This window comes from Acomys russatus, chromosome 24 (genome assembly GCF_903995435.1).
Source record: "Acomys russatus chromosome 24, mAcoRus1.1, whole genome shotgun sequence".
Classification (NCBI taxonomy): Eukaryota; Metazoa; Chordata; class Mammalia; order Rodentia; family Muridae; genus Acomys; species Acomys russatus.
Window position 1 is genome coordinate 10,563,125 of NC_067160.1, and position 23,435 is coordinate 10,586,559.

The 23,435-nt window shown below is 44.4% G+C and overlaps 1 protein-coding gene across 1 annotated transcript in view; it reads left to right on the forward strand.

Annotated features, from left to right (window-relative positions):
* Pde11a (phosphodiesterase 11A) overlaps positions 1-23,435 on the forward strand; it is a 223,530-nt gene that overhangs the window by 96,325 nt on the left and 103,770 nt on the right. Inside the window, exon 8 of the mRNA XM_051167077.1 lies at positions 2,680-2,730. Coding sequence (XP_051023034.1) covers positions 2,680-2,730 — 51 coding nt within the window. The remainder of the gene's footprint in view (positions 1-2,679; positions 2,731-23,435) is intronic.

Consider the following 23,435-nt stretch of genomic DNA (forward strand, 5'->3'; position numbering starts at 1 on the left):
GTCTTTTCATACTAAATAGCCAAAAAACAAACAAACAAACAAAAAAAAACTTGAGGATTTCTTTGTCTTGAGTGACTTGCTTCTCTGTCTTGTCTACTCTGGGGATGGCTAGCAGGGAGGGATATGTCGGGGGTGATGGGATAGACAACTTGCCAACATTTTCTCAGTTTACCACGAGGGCTTGAAGCTGCAGAACAGGGAGGGAGAATGCCTTCCCTTCATCCCCACGGCCCTGGGTCTTTCACAAGAAGGTGGCTGAAAGATTCTCAGTCAGAGGTGGTAGATCCCACTGGAGCTCCAGCACTCACAAGGGAGGCTGAGGCAGAATAGTCAGGGCAGCACAGCTAGTCCTCCTCTTAAAAACAAGAAAACGAAAGTGTGCTGGTACACTATAGACTGGTAAGCAATGCTTATGAATATATATGCGAATCTGTTACAGAACTTGACTCTAAAATACACAAAGAAAAATCCCTATACCTCAATTATAAATAAAAATGAAACTAATTTTAAGTGAGCAGAGAGCCTTAGTCTGTAATAGTTATTTGCTTCACTGATTCAAATAGTTTCAATTTAGTGTCGTTAATAGGTTTTTCTCTTTCTTTTTTAATAATAAAGGAAGTGGAAAATTGATTTAAAGAAAGTAGGAACATGCCTTAGCCACATGCTAAAACCCTGGCTGAGCACCATCTAGTGGCAAAGATTTGAACTGCAGTTTTGGTTTTGGCTCTGTTTTTTGGAATTAATAGCAGATTTTAAGGACTTAATATACAAAAAGAACTTGCAATCACTAAGAAAAAAAATAAAATAAAACAACAATAAACTTGGATACTACTTTAATAAAACAGAACCAAAAGAACAAAATGTTATTTTAAAAAACTATTGAATCAACAAAGATCATAATATATGATATTGAGACAAATATATATGGGGCAGACTTTTAACTGACTATTCATATAATCAGCATAAGTTAATTGTATGCAGGATAGCAGACAGGTACTATTGCATTAAATTTTCCTAAGAACTCTGTGAAATACAAATCCGCCCCAGGTAATATTGTTACAATTAACATTTTTTCCGGTGGCAACTCATTTTGTTGTTAATAAGCAAACCTTACAAACGCTATTTATCTCACATTATGATGTTTTTGTGAGTCCCTTCTGAAAGTGAAAGGGCATTGGGAAAGCTGTTGGGGAAAGAAGTGAAGTTGGTGAGAAACTGCTCACAGCAGGAGACAGAGTCTATGCTTCCATTAACATTACAAGGCTTCCTCTGAGCATTATTGTATTCTGCCACTGTGTTCCTTGTTCCAAACACACCTATGAACTCTGCTGTGCCCTAATTAAGTTTTGAGAGGTTATTACAGGCTTTGCAGTGTATTCTAATTTTTTCCTGTTGAAAATAATGTAAAACGGCCCCCGCTGAGGTCTTCAGGTGGAGCCTCTGATCCTCAAGAACAGGCTTCTGTTAAACAAGAGGTGGCTCTATAGCATTGCTGTTACGACACTTTATAAAGAAGACCCAAAGAGCCTGAGCAAGTTCACAGAGCTGAGTAGTGAAGATGCTTGGGCAATGTGGCTGCACAGACTGTGTTCAGCCACTGTGAGGCGCTGTCTCCGCTGCTGTGAGCTTTCACAGCATGAAGGCTGTGCACTCCGCACTGGCTTTTCTCAAAAGTTCTTGGCCAATGGCTTACTAGGCTGGCAGATTGTGACATCGCTGTGCCATCTAAAGCAGGGTGCTGAGGCTAATTAGGCTTGGGAAGTTCAGAGGCAAACTGTGATTCTCCAAGGTTGTTGGTAAGTGCAGAAAGATGTAGTATGTCCCAAGGCTTGTGTTTGGTAGCAACTAACAGGTAAAATGCAGATGCTCTAGATAGGTGTGTGGTACATATGTGTGTTTGCCTGAAAATGTACTAGTACTAGCTACCTTAAACATTCATGTACTTACTTGTCCCATAAAACAAGGAGCCTGGGGCAAGGCAGCCCGGGCCAGGGTGCTCTTTCTTTGCCTGCTCTACTGTCCAGAACATCTGTGGTTGTGACCTCCCTGACACTAAAGTTGAGTACAGCTCCAGGCATCACAGCTGAATCCCACAGAGGGGAAAAAAAGGAAAGAGACAGCCCCAGCACCTTCACTCCTGTTTCACTAAGATCAGTGTCAGGTGCCTACATGTCAATAGTAGACAGACAGACAGACAGACAGACAGATAATAGGTAGGTATGTAGATAGATGACAGAAAAATAGATAGATAGATGATAGATAGGTAGATAGATAGATAATAGATAGATGATAGGTAGATGATTTAGAAAAACAGATGTGTAGATAGATAAATAGATAAATAGATAAATAGATGATTTATAAAAACAGATGTGTAGATGGATAGATAGATGGATAGATAGATAGATAGATAGATAGATAGATAGATAGATAGATAGATACAGAGCATTTCTCAAGAGAGGTGTTCACATTCTCTTGACCTGCACCGTGTTCCTTTGACAAATACCGGTGTAGTGCAGTCAGCCTTCAGTCTGTGTCACAGACAATCCATAGACATCTTTTGTTAGATGCTGAGTCCCACTGTTGAGGTGACGTATATGAGCAAAGCCCGTTTTCAAGGGAGGAGGAATTGAGATGGTCCTGCCTTGCCCGTTACTGATGTCCTGTCTTCTTCCGCACCAGGTGCTGTCGTACCACGCCACGTGTTCCAAGGCTGAAGTGGACAAGTTTAAGGTGAGGAAGGGAGCGGGTCTGTGGCTAGCACATGAATGAAGCTAAACTTCTCACTGGGAGTCTGGGCCACAGTCCTGGGCACAGTGGCCTGCAGTCCTTCACTGTGGAGAGGTAGAAGGATCTCACAATGGAGAAGCCGCTGTGTGGTTTACTTGAGTCGGTATGTCTTTCCATGTGTTAAGCGTGCAGATACAGGGCACCAGAGGGGAGGGGTCTATATAATTGGGTGAGAATCTGAACACCTGACTTGGGTATTGGTTTTATTTCTTACTATCCGCTTAAAAGGTTTAGGGCTTTGTTGTCTCATTTATATACAAAACTAAATGAAGAAATTGGGATCACAGTAGCTAACGTTCACCCCGGGCTTCCTGTGTGCCAGGCACACTACAAGGCTCGCGGTATTGGTTTATCTCAACCTCATGGCCCTGGGAAGGGCTATGCACACTATTCTCCAGATGAGTAAACTGAGGAGATGCTAAGTGACCAGTACAGCCAGTAGCAAGTTTAAGAGGTATGACGATCTGCCCCACAACTGGAGTTCTTAACCACACACCTCCCCGCTGCTCAAGGTGACCCCCCCCCCCTTCGGGGTATAGCCCAGTGGTATAATGTTTGCCTGGCATGTTCAAGGCCTTGAGTTTGATCCCCAGGACTTCAGGAAAAAGCAAAAGCATAAGAAGGTTGGGAAACTGATTTTTTTCTCCCTTTAGAAAAGCTTTGGTGTTTGCATTTCAAAATTCTGTTTTAAAGTTTTGAGAATTATCAGGAAACACTACTGCAAGCATAAGAGATATCACATACTGTAATATTAGTATATGATATTGTTTGCTGTTCTTCTAGGGGGCCCATTTGCAGATAGATCCATTTTATTCTCCTTGGGAAAGAGTGACACAGAGACCTTCAGTCCTGATAGAGTCATATTAGAATTGAATCACAGGAACCACTAAAGAGGACAAAGAGAGACACTGAGTACAGGGATAGAATTCCCCAGGAGACCTAGGTACATACAACAGGCATGCAATGAGTTGTTACATTAGACAGGCACTTAAGGAAAAGTCTTAAAGTGGTACCCCAGATCAAAACGAGAGGCAGTGCTATCAAGAGGTAATTGCTCCCCCCTGTCCCAGGAAGGAGGAAAGCAATCTAAACCACAGCAGTCAGGGCCTGTTTGTTGTAGAGGCAAATGTCTTGCATACTTTTTCCATTTATTTCTGTCTCTGTAATAAAATACCTGAGACTGTGTAATTTATAAACAATAGAGGTTTACTTAGTTCATGCTGTAGAGGTTGAGAAACCCAAGGGCGTGATGACAGCTGCTCAATACCGTGTGTGTGTGTGTGTGTGTGTGTGTGTGTGTGTTTGTGTGTGTGTGTGTGTTGGGCTTCTGGCTTCATCACAACATGGCAGAGAGCATCATGTGGCAAGACAGAGAAAACACTCCAGAGAGCTGCTCTGCAGCCTAGCTTCCCTTTTGGTAAGCCACGAATCCCTTCATTCATGAACCAAGGTGGGGCCCTCAGGACCCATCCATCTCCCAAAGTCCTACTTACCAACACTGTAACACGAATGACAAATTTCCAACACATCCAATTTGGGAATACATTTACATCATGGCATATGTTGACTATGATATGAATTTCATTATGACAGGAATTTTTTTATATTTTCTTCATGGTTCTATCTCTATTGCTTTTCACACTTCTTGGAATATAGTGACACTCAGTAAATTCATAGTGAATGAAGGAAGGAAGGAAGGAAGGAAGGAAGGAAGGAAGGAATGCAAAAAGTATCAGTATTTTAGATCATAAAGCAATTAGCCATCAAGAAAATGTTAAAACTGTAATATGAAATTATTTTAGATGCTTATTTAAATTCAATTGTATTTAATGTATATAAAATATATATTTCCATAAAATATTTAAAGCCTATTTACCTTAATAAAATTTAGTATACATGTATCAGAATGCCAGATATTATATGATAATTTCTTGTCTTTATAAATTTAGAAAGTTAAACAATAAGGCAAAGATTTTGTTACCTAAATATCTTATTTATGGCAATACCCAGTTCCAGCTAAAAGGATAATAGTACATTCTATTATTTTATTTTTGTTGTTATTATGAATATTCTTGTTGCCAAAGCAGGGAAGTGACCATTAAGAAGACAGTAAAATACATAATGAACTAAATGTGACTGTAAAAGCTACTCATAGCATCCTCTCAGCAATATAGCAAAGCACGCACTGTTTAGCGCTATCTGCTTTGGAAGGTCACTGACCTGCATTCAGGCTTTGTTCTTTGCTTTAGAGCAAACAGAACTCCACTGTTTTAGAACATGCTGTGCCTTTCTATTATTAGTTCCCAAACAGACTAAAAATATGAAGTATTTAAATTTCAGAACAAAGCGTTATTTCATCTTAAAGCCATCAAGATTATTAACTAAACTGATTTATTCCAGATTTTATCCCAAAAGATATTAGCTGGTATCCTATTATAATATAATTGAGATATAGTAGATAATTTTAACCAAATGGCTTTTTCCTTGATATATAAAGTAAATAAAACATTATCTTAATTGATAGCTGGTGTCTGTTGTAACTGCAGCAATAACATTAAAATGTAGTGCACTTGGAATAATCTTGCATATGGTCATGGGACAACACTTATAGAAGCTCTAGACTCAGTTGTGTACAACTAAAAAACTAAATAAATACATTCACCAGTATATACAGACAAGACGCATCTGGACACATATGTGCTGTAACCTGTATTATCTTTGAAAGTATGCATAGTTTTGCTCTTCTTTTTGTTTTCTTTTGTTTGTAACAGCATAGAGATTTAAATCTGGAGTCAGAGTTATCCATGAATTTCCTAAGTTAAAGGATAAGTGAGCCCTCATATTCACTCTACTTATCTGGGATCAGTGCTCAGTGATTCAGAAATGACCCCAGTGTTTAGAAAGAATGTATTTAATTAGCTGCTGGTGGAGAACATCTGGAGGTCAAATGCACACAGGCAGATGACAGATCTCAGTAGAAGCCCAGGATGCACCACATCTGGGATGCAGAAATGTCCTAGAGACCAGCACGATGTGGTTGTTCACTTGAGGCTGAGAGCTTTTCTGAATTAAGCGTGTGCTCTCGCAGAGGTCTACATGTGAGTCCAAGTTCAACATGAGAGCCACCTCTCGGATCTGTCTCATCCCTCAGCTACCCACAGATTCACGTTCTTAGCTGAGAACATGAGTGGCAAAGCCTGATCTTTATACGATGACTTCAGCATATTCCATGTGTCGGATGGCTCAGGGTCAAGAGTTTCAGCTGCACACACCAGGGGCCAGTGGCAGGAAGCTTCACTGCAGACCAGAGGAGGGACGCTTTCCTACCAGTATGACCATCAAGGACTGGGAAGGCCAAGCTGGTGGAGAGGCCACTTGCAAAGGACAGGGAAGGCATACCCTAAAGACCCCAGTAAGAAGTGAGGGCACCAACAACACTGAAAGTGAGATGTGCACTTCTCATTAAACTTAGTTTACAACCATTTGTACACATAGAGGACATAGCTTAAAGGGGGGAAGATTTCACATAAGACAAACTGTTGGCGGTGATTTTTCCTTCCTGCCCCAAGCTCCCAGAATAATGACTCACAAGACTCAAAATACATTTACAAATACCTAAGCCATATAGCTAGGCTCTTCTCTGAATAGCTCATAACTTTAAATAAACCATTTATACTAATCTACATCCTGCCACATGGCTGGTTATCTGTGCTCAAGCACCATGCATCTGCCCCCCTCATATCTTCCCAGGTGAATCTCCCATGCCTGGTTCTATCCCAGAATCCTTTCTGCCTGCTAGATGCCCCACCTTCTATTCCATCCTTTCGTATAGGCCACCGTTTTTTCAATTGACAGGTGATACATCCACATAATACACAAGATATTCCCTACAATAACCGTTGGTTTGAGGCTCATACCCTCCCCTTCCTCATGCCTGCTTGTTCTATTTCACACTGCTTCACCTGGTGGGTATCTTCCCCTACTGTGATCTTTTTTGTTTGGTTGGTTTTGTTTTGTTTTTCAAGACAGTTTCTCTGTATAGCCTTGACCGTCCTGGACTCACTTTGTAGACCAGGGGGGCCACAAACTGACAGAAATCCGCCTGCCTCTGCCTCCCTGAGTTCTGGGATTAAAGGCGTGTGCCACTGTGCCCAGCTGATTTCTTTTATTTTTATTCCTCCTATTTCTCTTTACTGAGAAGAATTTCAAGAGCTATGAATTGGCAGGTGGGAAAACGTGGAATAAGATTAGAATTTGTCGCGGTTTCATTTCTGTTGCTGTGACGAGACACCCTGGTAAGAGCAGCTTAAGGGAGAACGAGTTTATTTTAGCTCGCAGTTCCAGGCGACAGTCCATCGCTGCAGGAAAGTCATAGGGCAGGACTTGGAGGCAGCTGGTCATATCCACAGTCGGGAGAGAGCAAGTAAAATGCATGCTTGCACCCAACTCACTTTTCACTTGCATAATTCAGGATCTCCCACTGTCAGTTCCTGGGGCTGCCCACCTCAAACAGCATACTCAAGTAATCTCCCAGAGGTGTAAGCTACAGGCTGACCTGAGCCAGACAAACCTCCCTGAGCCTCTCCTCCCAGGCCATTTTTGATCGTCTCTATCAGCAACTAAAACTGACCATTGCTGGGTTGAAAGCAAGTGTCCCAAGCCTGTCTAGCAAGTGGGTCCCGCCTCTTTAAGAATGTCAGAACTTCTGGCTTGTTTTTCCTGGTTCTGATATGATTCACACCTTGTTTGTAGGGCCACTCACACACACAAAGATCTCAGACTTCCGGGTACTAATAAATTAACTGCTTCTGGAGGTCTGATTCTGATTATAATGTCAATAAATTATCCTTTATGGGCTGATTGCCCTGTCCATTAATGAGCAGGCCAAGATCCAAAGGATGTTTTCCCCCCTCATTAACATTTACTGTTCCATGAACTTGAAATAAGAAAGTGACAAAGAGAAAATTTGTGTAGATTTTAGTGCCCGTTTACATCTCTTCAGTATTGTGCTAACAGGAATAACATATAAAGACCATATTGACAATTAGATGTAGATGTCTTCGAAGATGGCTGGCTTAAAGGCTTTTAATAACCTAAAGATGCCAGCTGTGATAACATTAGAAAGAGGGTTTAGCACACCAATTATATGCTCCTGTGGTTTTATACACTTTCCTTGGGTCCTGTTGCAATGGACAGACATAGTGGTTATCCCCACCAACTGCCCCTTACCCATTAGCACTAACTTGTGGGCATTTTCATGCAAGGCTGCCTCCTTCAATCTTCCAGTTCAGAACCGCATGGGTACAGCTGTAATTGAAGAGGAGGCTCATTGACTGCCCCATCACTGCCTCAGTAATTAAATGCCAGTAACTCAAGGTGGCTGCTCGAGTTTGGACCACCTCTTCCCTATTTCGAATTTTTGGTGTTAACACCCAGGTTACAAGTTAATATCGTGGCAAAACAAAATACCAAGAATAGATACTTCTCGTGGAAATCTGCATACGGAAATAAGGCCAAAGTAAAGGATGCCGTGTGTATTCTAAGGTCATAATCATCGTTGTGGAGTTTAGATTTAAGAGGAGGTCATATCAAGTTGTGGGATAAAACCGTGTGTAGAAGCAGCTTCAGGCCTCAGGATGACACACCGATGCTGCTGTGCCAAACTACCCAGGCCCTTCAGGAACAATCAGGGGCAAGGAATGCCACACTCCCTTTGCAGACCAGTGTCAGGGCGCGGTACACTAACTGACTCAAGAAAGCGTTCCTGTCCCTGGTTGGCACTGCACAAGACAGCCTCCTATCTGGCCACTTTCCCCAGCCACACAGCACAGCACAGAAAAAGTGATATCGCAGCATTCAACCAAACCAGTCTAACTAGGGACCTGCTGAGGAGGGACAGTGGAGGAGATCACAGAGGCTGGCAGCTCACAGTGTCACCCACTGGAGCAGCACTACCTCCTCCTCCATTTCCTCTGCCTCTGTCAGCCTGGAACCCTGGGGTCAGAGGGAAGCAGGTTGCTGCCATCTTGCTCCACAGTCTTAGTCTCTGGAACACTGCCTGCAGAACTGTCTATCCTGGCTTGCCTGTTCATCCCAGCTTATTCCCAGGGTGCTGTGAGCAGGCAGCAGTGTGCACAGAATTTTGGTGTCGAATTATACCTGACCTAGTCTGTCTCCCCAAGCCCTTACTCCTGCCTCTTGAATTTAAGGGACCGTTTTGACTTTCAATAGTATTTATGCCAAGTTTAGCATCCAAGTTTTTCTTTACTGTCAGAGCAAGCTATTGAACTCTCCCTGGAAAATGAACTACAGGGTCAGGGGCAAGGGGGGGGGGGGGAATAGCGGCCTCAACACTGTCAAGGGCAGTCTGCTTACACTGCGGCAGGCATCTGGCAGCCTGCATGGCTCAGGCTGTACCCATAAATATGTGACTCGCTTCGTGCTCAAGTGTCCAGTCCCCTTCATGAATTGTGTCTTAATCAAATGCCACATTGCAGAAAGGATGGCTGTGCTTTGTCACTCTCGAGAACTGCAGATGCCAGGGAGGGGATGATGTGCAGTGCTCAGGTCTTTAAGGCCAGGCTGGCCTTTCTTAGTGCTGAGCTCAGCGGCTATGGATTAAGGGCCCTTCAAGGACCTGCCCGACCCAAATATATCCCGTGATGACCTTGACCTCCCCTCAGATCAACACATACAGCCGCTATTTGTCACTTCTTTCCTTTGGAAAACAAAGCAGGGACACCTTTCCCAAAAGGTCGTTCTGCTTTTGTGGGAGAAAGAATGGGCCCGGGAAGGGTCCAGGCAAGATGGATCAGTGGCTGGGAGCATGTTCTGCTTCTGGGATTGAGTTCCCAGCACCCTTATCTAGCAAGTTCTAACCCCGTTCCAGGGGGACCTGATGCCTCTGGTGCCCTCGGGCATCTGCACTCGTGTGCGCATACCCACCAAATATATAGACACATAATCGAATGCAACTCTGTTTTACAAAAGGCCTGGAAGGCTTCCCCACGCCTCTTCTTGGCAGCTCGGTTCACTTCATGTCCTTCCAGCCCAGGGACTCAGGCTGCAGGGCAGTGCGTATTGTTTTAGTGTATTAGGAAACAGAAATACAAATGAGTTCGGAAAGCCCAGCAGAGGCCGTAGTGTGGCCAAATGATAACCCTGACCTTTAAACGGTGAAGAGAATTGAAGAAGCCAAAAGAGGTCAGAACCTTCCAGAACACTAGTACATCTGGGGCGGCACCACCCTATAATCATTCTATCTTCCTTCTAATACAGGCTGTCTATAATCATGGATCTGAGCTGGGAAATCATAGAGCTGGCACAGGTGGCCTCGTGTCACAGGGATGGGTGTCTGGGTGAGCCATCTTAATGGCTTAGTCTCCCCTCATTAACCATTTAGTACACAAACAAGCTACAACCTCCTGACTACTTTCTTCCCTTGCTGCCCTCTGCAGCTGCATGCCTCAGATACAGCCGCTTGTGTCTCTTCCCTCTGCACGTCCTCGTGTTGTCCCACCTGTTCTGCCTTGGCATACTCTCCCCAACACAGCTTAACAGCTGTCACCTGTTCAGCGACTTGCTCTTCCTCTACAGACAGTGATTACACTGTCTGGCTCTGCCCGGGCTCCCCGCCTCCTCCTCCTTCACTCTTTCCCAAATCCACGCAGAACCCTGCTACCAGATGGACAGGACTCTTCAGTGGGGTCCAGGCTCCTGCTTGCAAAGCTCAGTATCGTCTGTGAGTCTCTAGACACGGTCTGCCCCTTGCAGTTCTTTAACCGGATATTAAAAGTCCTTCAAACTCAAGCCCCCAGCTCACGGTTCCAGCTTGTTCTAACCTGCCCATTCCTCACCGTCTCTGTGTGCTGTCCTCACCCCACTTTCTCCCTTTCCCATCTGTCTTTGAGCCCATACCTTTCTCTGCTTCTGCACATTTACAGCCCTACCAATCCACTTGACCTCGCTCAGATGCCTCTTCCCAGTCATCCCACTGTCCTCCAGGCAGACGTGATATTGCTGAAAGTCCTTTTCAGTTTCTACTGCAGCATAAATCTTGCTACATCACCTAATCAGATGGTTAGAGTGTGAGCATGTCATCATGGGGGGTGGGGTCTTTGTTCGCCCATTTTCATATCCTTTATGTCATCTATAGCCATGCTCAGCATCTGGGTGCTGGAGAAATGTCTTCCTTGTGACCAAGTTCACAGAACTCTGCTGTTTTGGGTGGAGGGAAATTACAGTGCACAGGCAGAAATTTGAAGCAGGGAACTATATTAAGAGCAACAATTGAAAATTTTGTATCAATCTTGGCCCCTTCTTCTGTAATGTACTTGCTTATCAATTTCTTAGTTTTTCTATGCAGTCTAAACTCCATGAAAAGAAAGGGTTTCCTATTCTCTGTGCCCACTGTTGAAGGCCTCTGTAAGGACAGTGTCTCTCTGCTGTAGGCAGGAGATTTTCATAGTATTGGCGAGTTCTTTACTACTAAATAAAATTCTTTATGCATGTATTTTGTTAAATGTGTTTAATTTCTTTACGTTTGTTCTCTCTCTCTCTCTCCCCCTCTCTCTCTCTCTTTCTTCTCTCTCTCTCTCTGTGTGTGTGTGTGTGTGTGTGTGTGTGTGTGTGAGATTTGTCTATCTGTCTGCCTGCCTTAGTGCATGTCACAGTGTGCATGTGAAGGCCAAGAGACACTTTTCAGAATTTGTCCTCTCCTGTTATTTAGGCCCCAGGATCTGAACTCGGGTCATCAGGCTTGGAGGCAAGTGCCCTTTGCCTGCTGAGCCATCTCACACACCCAAACCAAGCATTCTAAAACATATTAGTTTCCTGTTTTCCAAAAATGTCTTTTTAATACCTTTTGTTAGCATTTGATATTATGTACCGTCTGCACTCTGTATTTGTGAAATCATGAGCTAGCTTGGCAGTTCTTTGTGTTTATGTTTCAGTTGAAAGTGGATACATTCAAAATATTTAGGGTGTTTGTGAATCCCAAGGCTAGAGGTTCTGAGGCAACGCGTGAAATGCAGAGTGAGTGGAGAATGTCTGCCCTCGGGTGTCCGGAGTCTCAGGACTTCAGCTGCCCCTTGACACAGTCTGGGTTACAGCATGTATAATATAGGACAAGAGTGAGCTCACATGTCTGCGTGTCTGTATCTGTGCATACAGACAAAACAGCTACCGGTTCATGTAAATTTTCTGGGCTTCAGATTCCCTGCTCTGTAGAGCAAAGCCATTTCCAGCCATAAAGTGATGCCAGTTTATGAGCCTATAAAGTTTATCTGTAGGAGTGAAGGGGAAATAAAACACAAAGGAAAATAAATGTTGACAAAACATCTTGAGGTCTTTATGATTCCGAATGCTCAAAGGTTTGATCTGAAGACCAGCTTCAGAACTAACAGTATTTGCTTGAAAGACCTGGCTCAGGTTGATTTAATTACATTTTGTAATTAATTTTCAAAGGCTCTCGTGGCTATGTTATATTTGAGAAATGATAAAAATGTTATGAAGCTCAGGAAGGGGAATGTGGCCGTCTTTGGTAAGACAAGTCTTAAACTCACCAGTATAGAATCTATACCCTAGCTCTGACCATAAATAAATGTTTAAATAGTAATTGCATGTTTAAAACTAACAAGTAGCTGTTGAGACACACACACACACACACACACACACACACACACACACACACACACACACACACACACAAAGCAGTGCCCCTCGCTGTCTTGGTGAGGCAGAGTCCACAAATCTCCGATGCACGATGCACATGTGAAGCAACAGAGAGTTAACCTTCAGGAGAGGCAGGGGTGGTGTACAGCCTCGTAATCGCAGCACTCAGAAAGCACAGCCAGGGGGCAACCAAGAGCTCTGGGCCAGCCTGGGCTGCATAGTGAGATCCTGTCTGTAAAGGAAAAAAAATAAAAATTAAAAATAAACAGTAAGATCTAGAAAGAAAAATGTATGTGACTTTGATTGCTTCACTCAACACCAATTTCATTTTGATTCATTTAAACGTACTCTGTAAGTAGGAAAAGGCAGCAAAGTCGTGGAATTTTACTCTTAAACAATTTCTTTTGATCCAGCTATTACTCTTGGACACTTAGTGGCATTTTGACAGTCTTGGAGGTAAGACAAGCAAATGTGAATATGTCTAAGGAGGAATTTTTGGCTGAACTTACGATACTATTTTTAAGAAGACTATTTGTGCTACTCTTTAGTGCGTGACGCTGCTTTGTTAGAAATTTCTCTCTGGATTAATGTCTACGGCATCCACATGGCTTCTCGCCCTGGGCTTTCAGACTGTTTAGAAACCTCAGAGTGGAAGCCTGAGACGTTATGGAGGCCTTGTATCACTCGTAGCACTGAGGGAGACGATCCACTGTTCTGACGTCTCACCTGTCTTCTTTAGTTCAATTGCCTATCCTGCACTGTAGAAATCTCTCAAGATCGGGAAATCTCAAAGGGAAAAGAAGGGCTCCACTTTATTATCCTGCGCTCTCCAGGCTGCCAAAGACCGTGTGAGGAAGATAACACGGGTAGAAGATTGCAAACATCAGTTTAATGATAAAGTGCTTGTCAGGAGATAAAGTCCTATGCTTAGGGCATGAGAACTTATGAACCAGATAGGAACTGTGAAAGGAAGATGCGGAGTGAGGGATGGGTAATTTTTTTTATATATATATTAGGGGTGTCATGGACCATATGCCGCTTATCTGAAATGTGATTATTAGAATACAAATTCTTAAAATGCGTGCGCACGAGTATGTGTGTGTGTGTGTGTGTGTGTGTGTGTGTGTGTGTGTGTGTGTGTGTCCTTGCTCAACTTAAAGGTATAGTCCTGTGATTTAGAGTTTTAGCTCTGACACAAGGGAAAGATCTCCTGGTAGTTTATTGTCTCCAAGGAGATAAGCAACTAGCAAACCCTTGTAAGAACAGATCTGAGATGAAGCTCTTTGGCCACTGGGTGCCATCCTTGCTCCATGTAAGAATTTCCTGAGCCACATTTTTTAAGGGAAATGGTTAAAACCTCAAAGACGGTGATTTAAAAGTAATTTTGAGATATAATAACAGTGGCGTGTGTGTGTACACGACCTGGAATATGTTAGTGACGCCAACGCTGATTCATTCACCCAGTCGTGAGCTGGAGGCCTGGGGAGCTCTCCCCTTCGGTTTAGCCTCAGGAACAAAGCCAGGACAAGGGGTGCATACATGATGTACCCCAGCAAGACATCCCGTGAAGGCATGGAGGCCACACGGAGGGGCAGGAATTGACAAGGTGGTGCCTTGTAAGAGTCTGGAGGTCAGAGGGTCGGATGGCCCATTAATTATCTTTAGTGTTGTTTGTATTCCTGGCACGCATGCAGCACTATGCTTGGGCTAACTGTGTGGCAGGCTGTGGCCCTTCAAATGCATCCCTGTCAGGCCCGAGCCAGGGGAACTATTAAGAACTCCTTTTCCATCTTTCCGGGCATCTGAGCATTTGGTGGAAGTAACTCTGAGGTGAACTTTGCTTCCCTGAAAGTCATCCTTGAAGTTCACAGAGGCACCACCCTAACCAGGCCTTGGGATATCAAAAGTCAAGAAGCCAGCAGCCAGGCAGAACTTTGTCCCTCTTTGGGTTTCAGTCTCATATATATATAAAAATACAAACAAACAAGAAATTAAATTCAGTGTCATGATCAAGAACAGCCACAGAGAACATTCTAAGACAGCTCTGTAATACAGACTAGAGCTTTCAGAGCTTTGGGCATTTGGTTGGAACTCAAAGAAGTGAAGCAATAAACAATAAAAAATTTAAACTTAAAAAGTAGCAAATCTGACGGGCGTGGTGGTGCATGCCTTTAATCCCAGCACTGGGGAGGCAGAGGCAGGCGGATCGCTGTGAGTTTGAGGCCAGCCTGGTCTACAAAGTGAGTCTAGGACAGCCAAGGCTACACAGAGAAACCATGTCTCGAAAAACAAAACAAAACAAAAAAGTGGCAAATCTGTTAGGTCTTCCTGTAACAGAAAATTGAGTCCACTTGTAGCAGCTAAGCCTTGTAGCTGGTCCTAAAGCAGTGGTTCTCAACCTTCCTAGTGCTGTGACCCTTTAATACAGTTCCTCGTGTTGCAGTGACCCCCCAACCATAACATTACTTTGTTGCTGTTTCATAACTGTATTTTTGCTACTGTTATGAATCGTGACGGAAAATATATGCTATGCAGGATATCTGACGTGTGACCCCTGTGAAACCCCCAAAGAGGTCAACAACACACAGGTTCAGAGCCGCTGACCCAGAGGCTGTCTGCCGAGCAGCGTCTCCAGCATCCCTGAGGGCTAAGGATAATCAGACGCGTGCCCCTGTGGAAGGGTGCCGTTAGTGAGACCCTCAAGCATCATCCTCAAGCAAACCAGGGACAAGAGTGTCAAACCCAGCTACGTGCTTAAGCAGTGTCAGGTGGATGGGCTTAAAAAAATTTTTTTTCTACTCCTTACTGGAGGATGGCACAGCGCCAATCGCCGCATCTTTCAAACGCTGCTGCAGCACACAGCATGTCTGCTTTCATAGCTGCTACTCTGTTGAGCGGTGGGTACCAGCAAGCCTCTAAAGGAGCCATTGGTGGCTGAGCTCAGCTTCTTTATAGGGCGAGTCATGGAAGGGCCACACTACCAGTTAGGAGGCCTGGGTTTCTGCTGCTAGAGCCCTGCCCTCTCCTTAGTGTATGCTCAGTTCACTCAGTGGGATGGTACTTGAGAAAATGAGAAACACAGCCCTCCGGGTTTGCTTCTGGTGCGTTGCTTGTATTAACTCATTTAATTGTTACTAAAACCCTTATTGCTTTTTCCCTGGCTTTGCCCATGACAAACCTGAGACACACAGTGACATGCCCAGCGATGCACCAATTAGGAAAGTTATGATCTGGGCAGTCGAGGCGTGCTGACCTATAATGTTCGCTTTTGAAAGGGCACGGGACTCTTAGTTTTAGAAGTGCCTGGCCTTGCCTTGGTCGTGTCCTTATGGTCTGACTATGGGCCCTGATTAAAATCTTGGGTTTTGCTCCTTTGATGGATGAGTTCAGGTTTAAACTGACTTGGGTGTGTGCATACAAATGTGCATGTGTATTCGTGTGTACATAGGAGGGGTGCGTGTGTGTATGTTTGTGTATGTGTGTGTGTGCATGGGCATGTGTGAGAGTATGGCTATCTGTGTAAGTTTTCATAGGTCTGCAAAGCCACCCAGAGCTGCTGTTTCCCCAGGTGTGCCTCCTCAGTAGTCAGCATTGCGGTGTCAACTTCAAGGGAGAGTCTTGCGGGACAATAATGATTTTCCATCCAAAGCCTAAGTCCCAAACAATTCTAGAACTATCTGATCCCATTCCTCCCGCTACTGGGCACATTCCCTAACACATATCATAATTCACTTCTGGCCTTTGCAGAGACAAAGAGGTTTCTGGGAAACTCCAGCTCTGTGGCAGCCTCTGCAGGAGCAGATGGTCATCCTCACAGCTGGGCTCACGCTTGTCAAACAAGCTCTGCAAAACCCTGAAGTGACTTTTGAAGAAGAACACTTTGTACTCTTCCCCTTGTCTCTAACAAAAAAAAAAAAAAAAAAAAACCAACCCTCAAAATTCAGAAAAGAAGGAGAATGGCATAGGAGGGGCATTTTCCATAATGATGTTGCTCCAATAAAGGGGGGGGGCAGAGCATAGATGGTGCTCTGCCTTTTGGACACTGCAGAAATGTTTATTTCTCCCTGAAGTGTCATCCAAGCCACCAGTGATCTCCTTGAAGAGAGCTCTCTGTAATTCTCTAAGAAGCTGGTTATTTGGACAAGCCAGGAGCCTGTCTAGTGTTGAGAAAGTCCTTGGCAGCCCAGGACTCCATTTGAGCTTCCCTGTGCACATGCGCTTTGCTCTTCCACTGTGTGGTGCATCCACTGGAGGAGGTGGTGCGGGGTAGAGTGAGAGATCCCAGCGGCAGCATCTTTTATAAGTTGCATATGCAGTATGCCTGAAGTCTTCCCAGGGAGGCTGCAAATGGGCAGACGATATACACCTAAAGGGAAAGCCAGCCCCATAGATTTCATCCCTGCAAAACTAGCTGATGGTGTGGAAAGCATCTGATAGCTCACACAGCTGGTCTCTATGACTCTGCACCAGTCACTCAGATAGCACCCGGACCAAAAGCGCAGAGCCTCACATTGCAGCATCCAGCCCATTGTCCCATCGCCGGCTACTCGCTGCCTATCAGCATACAGATGAGCAGGTTTCTTTAGGCAATCGTCTATAGAAAGGGACCATCCTCGCATTTCACTTTGCAGAATCTTGGGGACACTTTCTGTTGACGCAGTTTGGTTCACATGTTGTCCTGGACCAACCCACAGGAAGGAGGCTTTGTGAGCAGATTAATGCCAGTTTCCAGATGGACACAGGTAGGTAAGAACCATTTCTCCTAGGAGGGGTAGAGGGGCACAGGGTACTGTTGGCATCCTTCGCTTTAGGAATACTCACAGCTTTCAGATGATGTCTTTCAATCCCCAGCAGACCTCCCTCTGCTTTATCTACAACCAGGGACTTCTATAATCCAGCATCTACAGGTGGATCATAACATATAGGTACCAGGTGGCAATAACAATTGATCTATCTGCTGAAGCAGTTTCCCAGCAACAGGGGCTGGATAACTATAACTGCATAAAATATTTTTGTTGTGTCCTTAAATATTCTCCCTCTGTGGATTATTGGAGTGTTGGGCACCCCAGCTTGGCTCTCCTCCAGATAATTTAAAGTGCTCATATATACCACATATCTTCTATGCTTGTGTCGATTAAGTTGGCCTAGAAGTCTGCATTTATGATCATGTATCATCAGCCCAGACCAGACCAGCCACTTTCAGCTGTGCTCGATGGTGACACAGGCCCAGAACATCTCCTTTCCGCTGGATCAACCAATAACCTGCAGAGTCCTTCTGGGCAGTCATCTCTCCATGAATTAATTAGATCTTACTGGAAGATTAGACAGATCAACTAGCCTAAGCATCTCTATATCCAGTGTTTGAAACTAACAATAAAATAGCTCAATTTCTAATCTACTTCCTGGCCTCATTAGAATTCAGTTAAGAGAAGGCGCTCTCTCCTGGAGGCCCTCTGGCAGATTTGTGTGTGAACAGTTAACCTGGGGGTAGCGAAGGCAGTTACTTGTAGCCAGACAATTCTCTCTGACTGCAAAGATGAATCCCAAAGATGTTTAGATAGGACGGAACTTATCCTCCCAGTAAGACGCAAATGCTTTAAGTGGACAGAGTGAAATAAACTGCATCCCGCTCTGCTCCCAACACTGACCACATCCTGCAGCTGCCAGAATTTTTGGACTTGAAGGTCAGAAGGGAAGGGTCAACGGGGTTACACCAGAGAAAAGGAGACACAGAAGAATTTACAAGGTCCCTCTGACACTGCTGGAAATCATTTCCTCACTAAACAACATTGGACTTGAAAATATACAAGTGCGCTTTCTGTAAAAGGTTTGTAGAAATACCCACATATTTCTTAAGCAGGGGAGCTCTCATCAGGCCATGAAAAGCAGGGTACATGTGGGGTAAGGCAACTTTGTGTTGATTTTTTTATGTGTGCATTTTCCTCCTCTGCTCTACTCCCTTAACTATTGTCCTGCTGCCTGAGTGTAAACTTGGGGAGATTTATTCTTTTCCTAACAGGGTGTGTTATAGTTGTCATTCAGCCTTGAAATAGTTTTCCTCTCCAGTGGAACATCAGGCCAGTGATATATTTGTGTAGCTATACCCACCTGTCACTTTTCTGCTGGTCCGAATACGTCAGCATTCCACAGAAAGCCAGACCAGCCAATGGCAGCGCTAGGAGCCGCTGCCTTTATGGGACCCAGAGAAGGGAAGAAGTATTTCATTGGCTGTCGGCTGTCAGCTGGAGAAAATGCTGTTCCAGATGGGCCTCAGCTGTCAAGAGGAGAGAGATGAGGCATGGGGGTGGGGCAGGGATTTGAGCATAGGCACCTTTCAGTGGTAAATGCGGCGCCACCATACATGTTGTGTGCACGAAGCTTACATTCTAATCCCCCGTGCCCCCATTACCAAAAATTTAAAAGAATGGCGCCATATCAGGGCAGCTGGTTTTAATCTGCAGGATGCAAGATGTATAAAAAAAATAGATTCTGGTCCCTAACTTTTCATGTGAATATAGGGCCTCTCCTCTGTGGGAAATGGATTAAAGTTTGTCTATGTGCAAACAGGGAAGCCTTTGTCTGCTGGAGGTGAGGCGCCATACCCGATGGGTTTGCTGAGTGCAGAGTACATCCCCCAAGTGATTTTGCCATTATCTGATCTCATGAGCTAGTTTGCCCTTGAAAAGCTCTTCAGTCTGTGCGACAGTCTGGCGTGTGATCTTTTCCTCCTGTAAACGCAGAAACAGAGGCCAAAGAACAAGACAAGGCTGCCCGGGCTTGGAATGGCAGGCTCTCACACCACTTGCCTTTCTCTGCCTTCACATGGAGAAGAAAAGAAAGCCCCCTCTTGCTGTTTTCACTTTCAGTTACTATTATGGCATAGAAATTTAATATTGGTCAGATATGCACATGAATAAAGCAATCAGGGAATACACTGAAAAGAACATATTGTGGAAAAAGACACAGAACATAAAACAATACCTGTTAATCTGACGAAGCCAGCACTGGCTGAAGCTCCTCCTCTGTGTCACTTCAGGACACATAGTACAAGGAAGGGTGTCCTCTCTCAGTAATGAAAACTAGGTGAAGCCAATCCAGATGCCTCAAGGCCAGACATCCTGTCACTGGTCAAGGAGAGTAGACCAATGTGCAGTGGACAGAGTGATTGTGACAGATTACGCCTTATCAACTAGCCCACCTGTCCAATATGCTCTCTGGGGGGGCTGGAGTTTGAGCAGCCAAAAGGGGCCAAAAATACTGTCTGCTTTCCCAGAGAGTTAGTCAGATGGGAAACTGACCAGGACAACCAGTAATTGCAGTCAGCACTGTGTAACACGCTAACTTTAGATAAGCTACTGCTACATGTTAATTCTGCAGACTCACATTAACCGGTTAGAGTTGCTCTGTCCCGCTGAGGAGTTTGAATAATAACTATGAAGGAAAATCCCCCTGCGCTAGATTCTAACCAACTTTGTAACCAGCATCGCCCCAGGCCCCAACTAAGTGCCTGACATGTAGTAAGTGCTCAGTAAAATACTTGTTAAGTGATGAAGGAGCAAATAGATTTGACTGGAAAGGGAATCAATAAATGTCACAGAATTTGTGAATCTGCCTTTGCTTCACAGATGACAAACTTTGGGGAAGTTGCTAGACATCTTGATCTTTTACACGCCCATAATCTCTGCTTTTAAAGTGAATTAGACTCTGGAGCTGTGAGCTGTGATCCTGATTCTTGCAATTGTGTGAGATAAGCCCCGTGTTTATGTCAGTTTCTTGGTAAGGAGACTGAAGCCTGCAGAAGCAGTGTGAAGGTCACAGCATTAGCAAGTCACAGTCTAAGACCTGAAGCCGGTGTAAAGGCGGTCTTTGCACCTCCATTACTTCAGAGGTTTTAAACACAGATATCAGTTCCAGAACCAGGACATGCCTGCACACGCCCACAGCGTGGACACTAGATAACACACCCAGAGAAAGCCACCGAGGAGGCATTCAGACAGGACTTTGTGAATGATGCTCAGATATGGTTTTGGAATGATCGCAAACGGACTGAGAAGTGGGAGGAGAAGCCTACGACTTTCTCGGCGTCCACAAGCTCGGGCCGAGTCTCACATGTTCATCACGTGCTGGGCTCTGCAGACGTGCAGAAGATGCAGGCTGTCCCTGCAACTAGCTGCCGTGTTCACCAGACACGGCCTCAAGACCCAGCCTAGGCTCACACGGACCGCGTGATCAGAGGAAACATCATGGCTCTGTGTGGGAGAAGTTGAACACCCACCACCATCACCACCACCAAGAAGTCATATGAGGACTGATGGAGATAACAGCAGGGGACCATTTTGAACTCATTCTGACACATTATAAATACCCAATAATCATGAAAGACCTTTTCATTTCATTTTCTTGTATCCTTACGTGAAGAGTGTAAAGGATCTCATTGCTGAGCAGAATATAAAATGAGGTTAGGAAATTGTCCCCTTCTCTGCTCATATCTTCTTTACTCCTCTTAAGGAGGAAGAATGTGGGGTTTTTTTTTGTTTTTTTGTTTTGTTTTGTTTTTTTGAGACAGGGTTTCTCTGTGTAGCCTTGGCTGTCCTGGACACACTTTGTAGACCAGGCTGGCCTCGAACTCACAGCGATTCGCCTGCCTCTGCCTCCCGAGTGCTGGGATTAAAGATGTGCACCACCACGCCCAGCCCATGAATGTGTTTTCTATACCAGTGAAACTCCAGAAACACTCACACACTGGGATGATCTGAGGGCTGGAATCCATATTCTACCCCATGTTCAGGGCCTAAAATTCCCAACACATCCCAGGGAAACAGCACTGTGAGTACTATGTTTATGGCCTTCAGCACCTTCTAGCTTAGTGGCCAAGGCTGTCATCACTTACTGAAAAGCCTCACCTACATCAGTCTTGTCACTGAGTGAGGAAGTGTGCTTAAAGTCAGTCTGCGGTATGGGTTTCTAGGATGAGATCAGGGTGCAGCCAGCTTCACCCTCTCACCAACAGTGCCCATCCCCCATCTGTAGTCAAATAAAAGGAAGAATCATTGGAGTTGATGCCATTAAAACAGCAAATCAACCCCCTGGCTAGAGTGCTAGAACTCCTTCTTTAAACTGACCTCGGGCATTTTTTTTTATAGTGATGGAAAGTCATGAACACACCCAGGCATTTTTCTGCCACATCTTTTCCCCCCATGTGTATGCATGTGTTGCGTCCAGTGTCCATGTGTTGTGTCCATACATGTGTGTGTGTGCATGTTCATACATGGGTGGTTGCACATGTCTAAAGGTATATGTGTACATACATGCTCATGTGTGCGGCAGCTAGAGGTTGATATCACAGTCTAGTACACTTTTTTTTTTTTTCAAAGCCAGTCTGCTAACAGCTTTTGTAACTGTGGCAGGGGACAGTCTGAACAGCCACTGGCCTGGGGCATAATCCCCATGATGTCAAGGAAAAATGGAATCCTGACTGATGCGTTTGCTAATGGCGATATTCCTTTATCATAAATTTCATAGAACATTCAGATCTTGGAATTGATACTATTTTTGAGAGAGAGCCTTTAATTATAATGTTCATCATTAAATAATAGTTGCAGTAAAGACTCATCTCTGGGGTTGCCAAGTCACTTTTAATTACGGCGACGTATATCCAGAATCTCTCCATCCATAGTGTCAGTATTTCTGCTCTGGACGGAAAATATGTTTCTGTTTTGAGTTGTAAATTGAGCTCCTAAAGATTCACATTGCTTTAAAATACCCAGAGACGCTTGGAGAGCAGGCCTTTACCTCCAGCCAGGGATCTCAGGAAGAAGGTAGAAATAAAACCGAGCTGACAATGAAAGTGAGCTGCAGTGCGCGTAGGAATTAACGGTGTACTAACTATCTAACTGCCTGAAATAAAACCGGATAGGCAGTGATTTGTATTCTACTGAACAGAGGTGGCAAGGATTTTTATATGTTGCCAGGATTACATACTGTTGTAAATGAGACATAAACTCCGGGTTTTGGCGGGACCTGAGAAGGGAGCTCAGAGCCTCCGTAGCCACCTTGTGATTTCCATGACCTCCTTTTCTGGTTTGTGGTTGATACCTGTAAACAGCTTCTAAGGCATGGTAAACTAGTGCCCTGGCCAACAGCCACAAGCTAGCCATAATGAATACAATACGAATAACAACAGTTACGATTGCTATCATCTAATGAGTGCCTACTGCATGCCAGCCACCTCAAATGTGTTCAGCCAGCCATCACAACATCCCTCAGAGATGATGGCTGTGGCTCCTGTGACCTGATGGGGTGTGTGACATCAGCAGAGAGTAGAGCAACTTGCTCTAGGGAGCATGGAAAGTGGAGGCCAAATCACTCTCTGCAGATGCCCAGGCAGCGTGTGGAAGACTCCTCCCAGCAATTAAGAGGAAATAACTATTAGAATGGGGCATAGGACAAAGGGGAAGGGGCATGTTTGTGACTTCTTATGTGAATAATCTCACTCTGCCTTCAGCTTCTATCTGTAGATGCATTTTTTTTTACAGATTGTGTCAGTTTACTTATTTTTATTATAAATAATTTACATACATTTTATCATATTCTTTCCCCTCCCCCAACTCCTCCAGAATCTCTTCTACCTCCATACCCTCCTAAGGTCACACTCTCTCCACCAAAAAAAAAAAAAAAAGGTCAAAACAAGCAAACAAAAAAGCTCAATAAGACAAAACATAACAAAATGAAACAAAAAGCACACACGCGTGCGCACACACACACACGCAGAACCCAATCAACAACAACAACAAAATGGAATCCGTCTATTTTGTGTTCACCGGCCACCCCTAGGTCTGTGCCTGGGCATGTCTTGGAGTGTGGTTGATACACCCAGTGACCCTTCATTGACAGAAAGTGATTTCCCCTTTGCAAGAAGCTGTCAATTGCAAATACCTTCCTACTCAGGCATGAGACTTCCACTTCTCCACACTGGA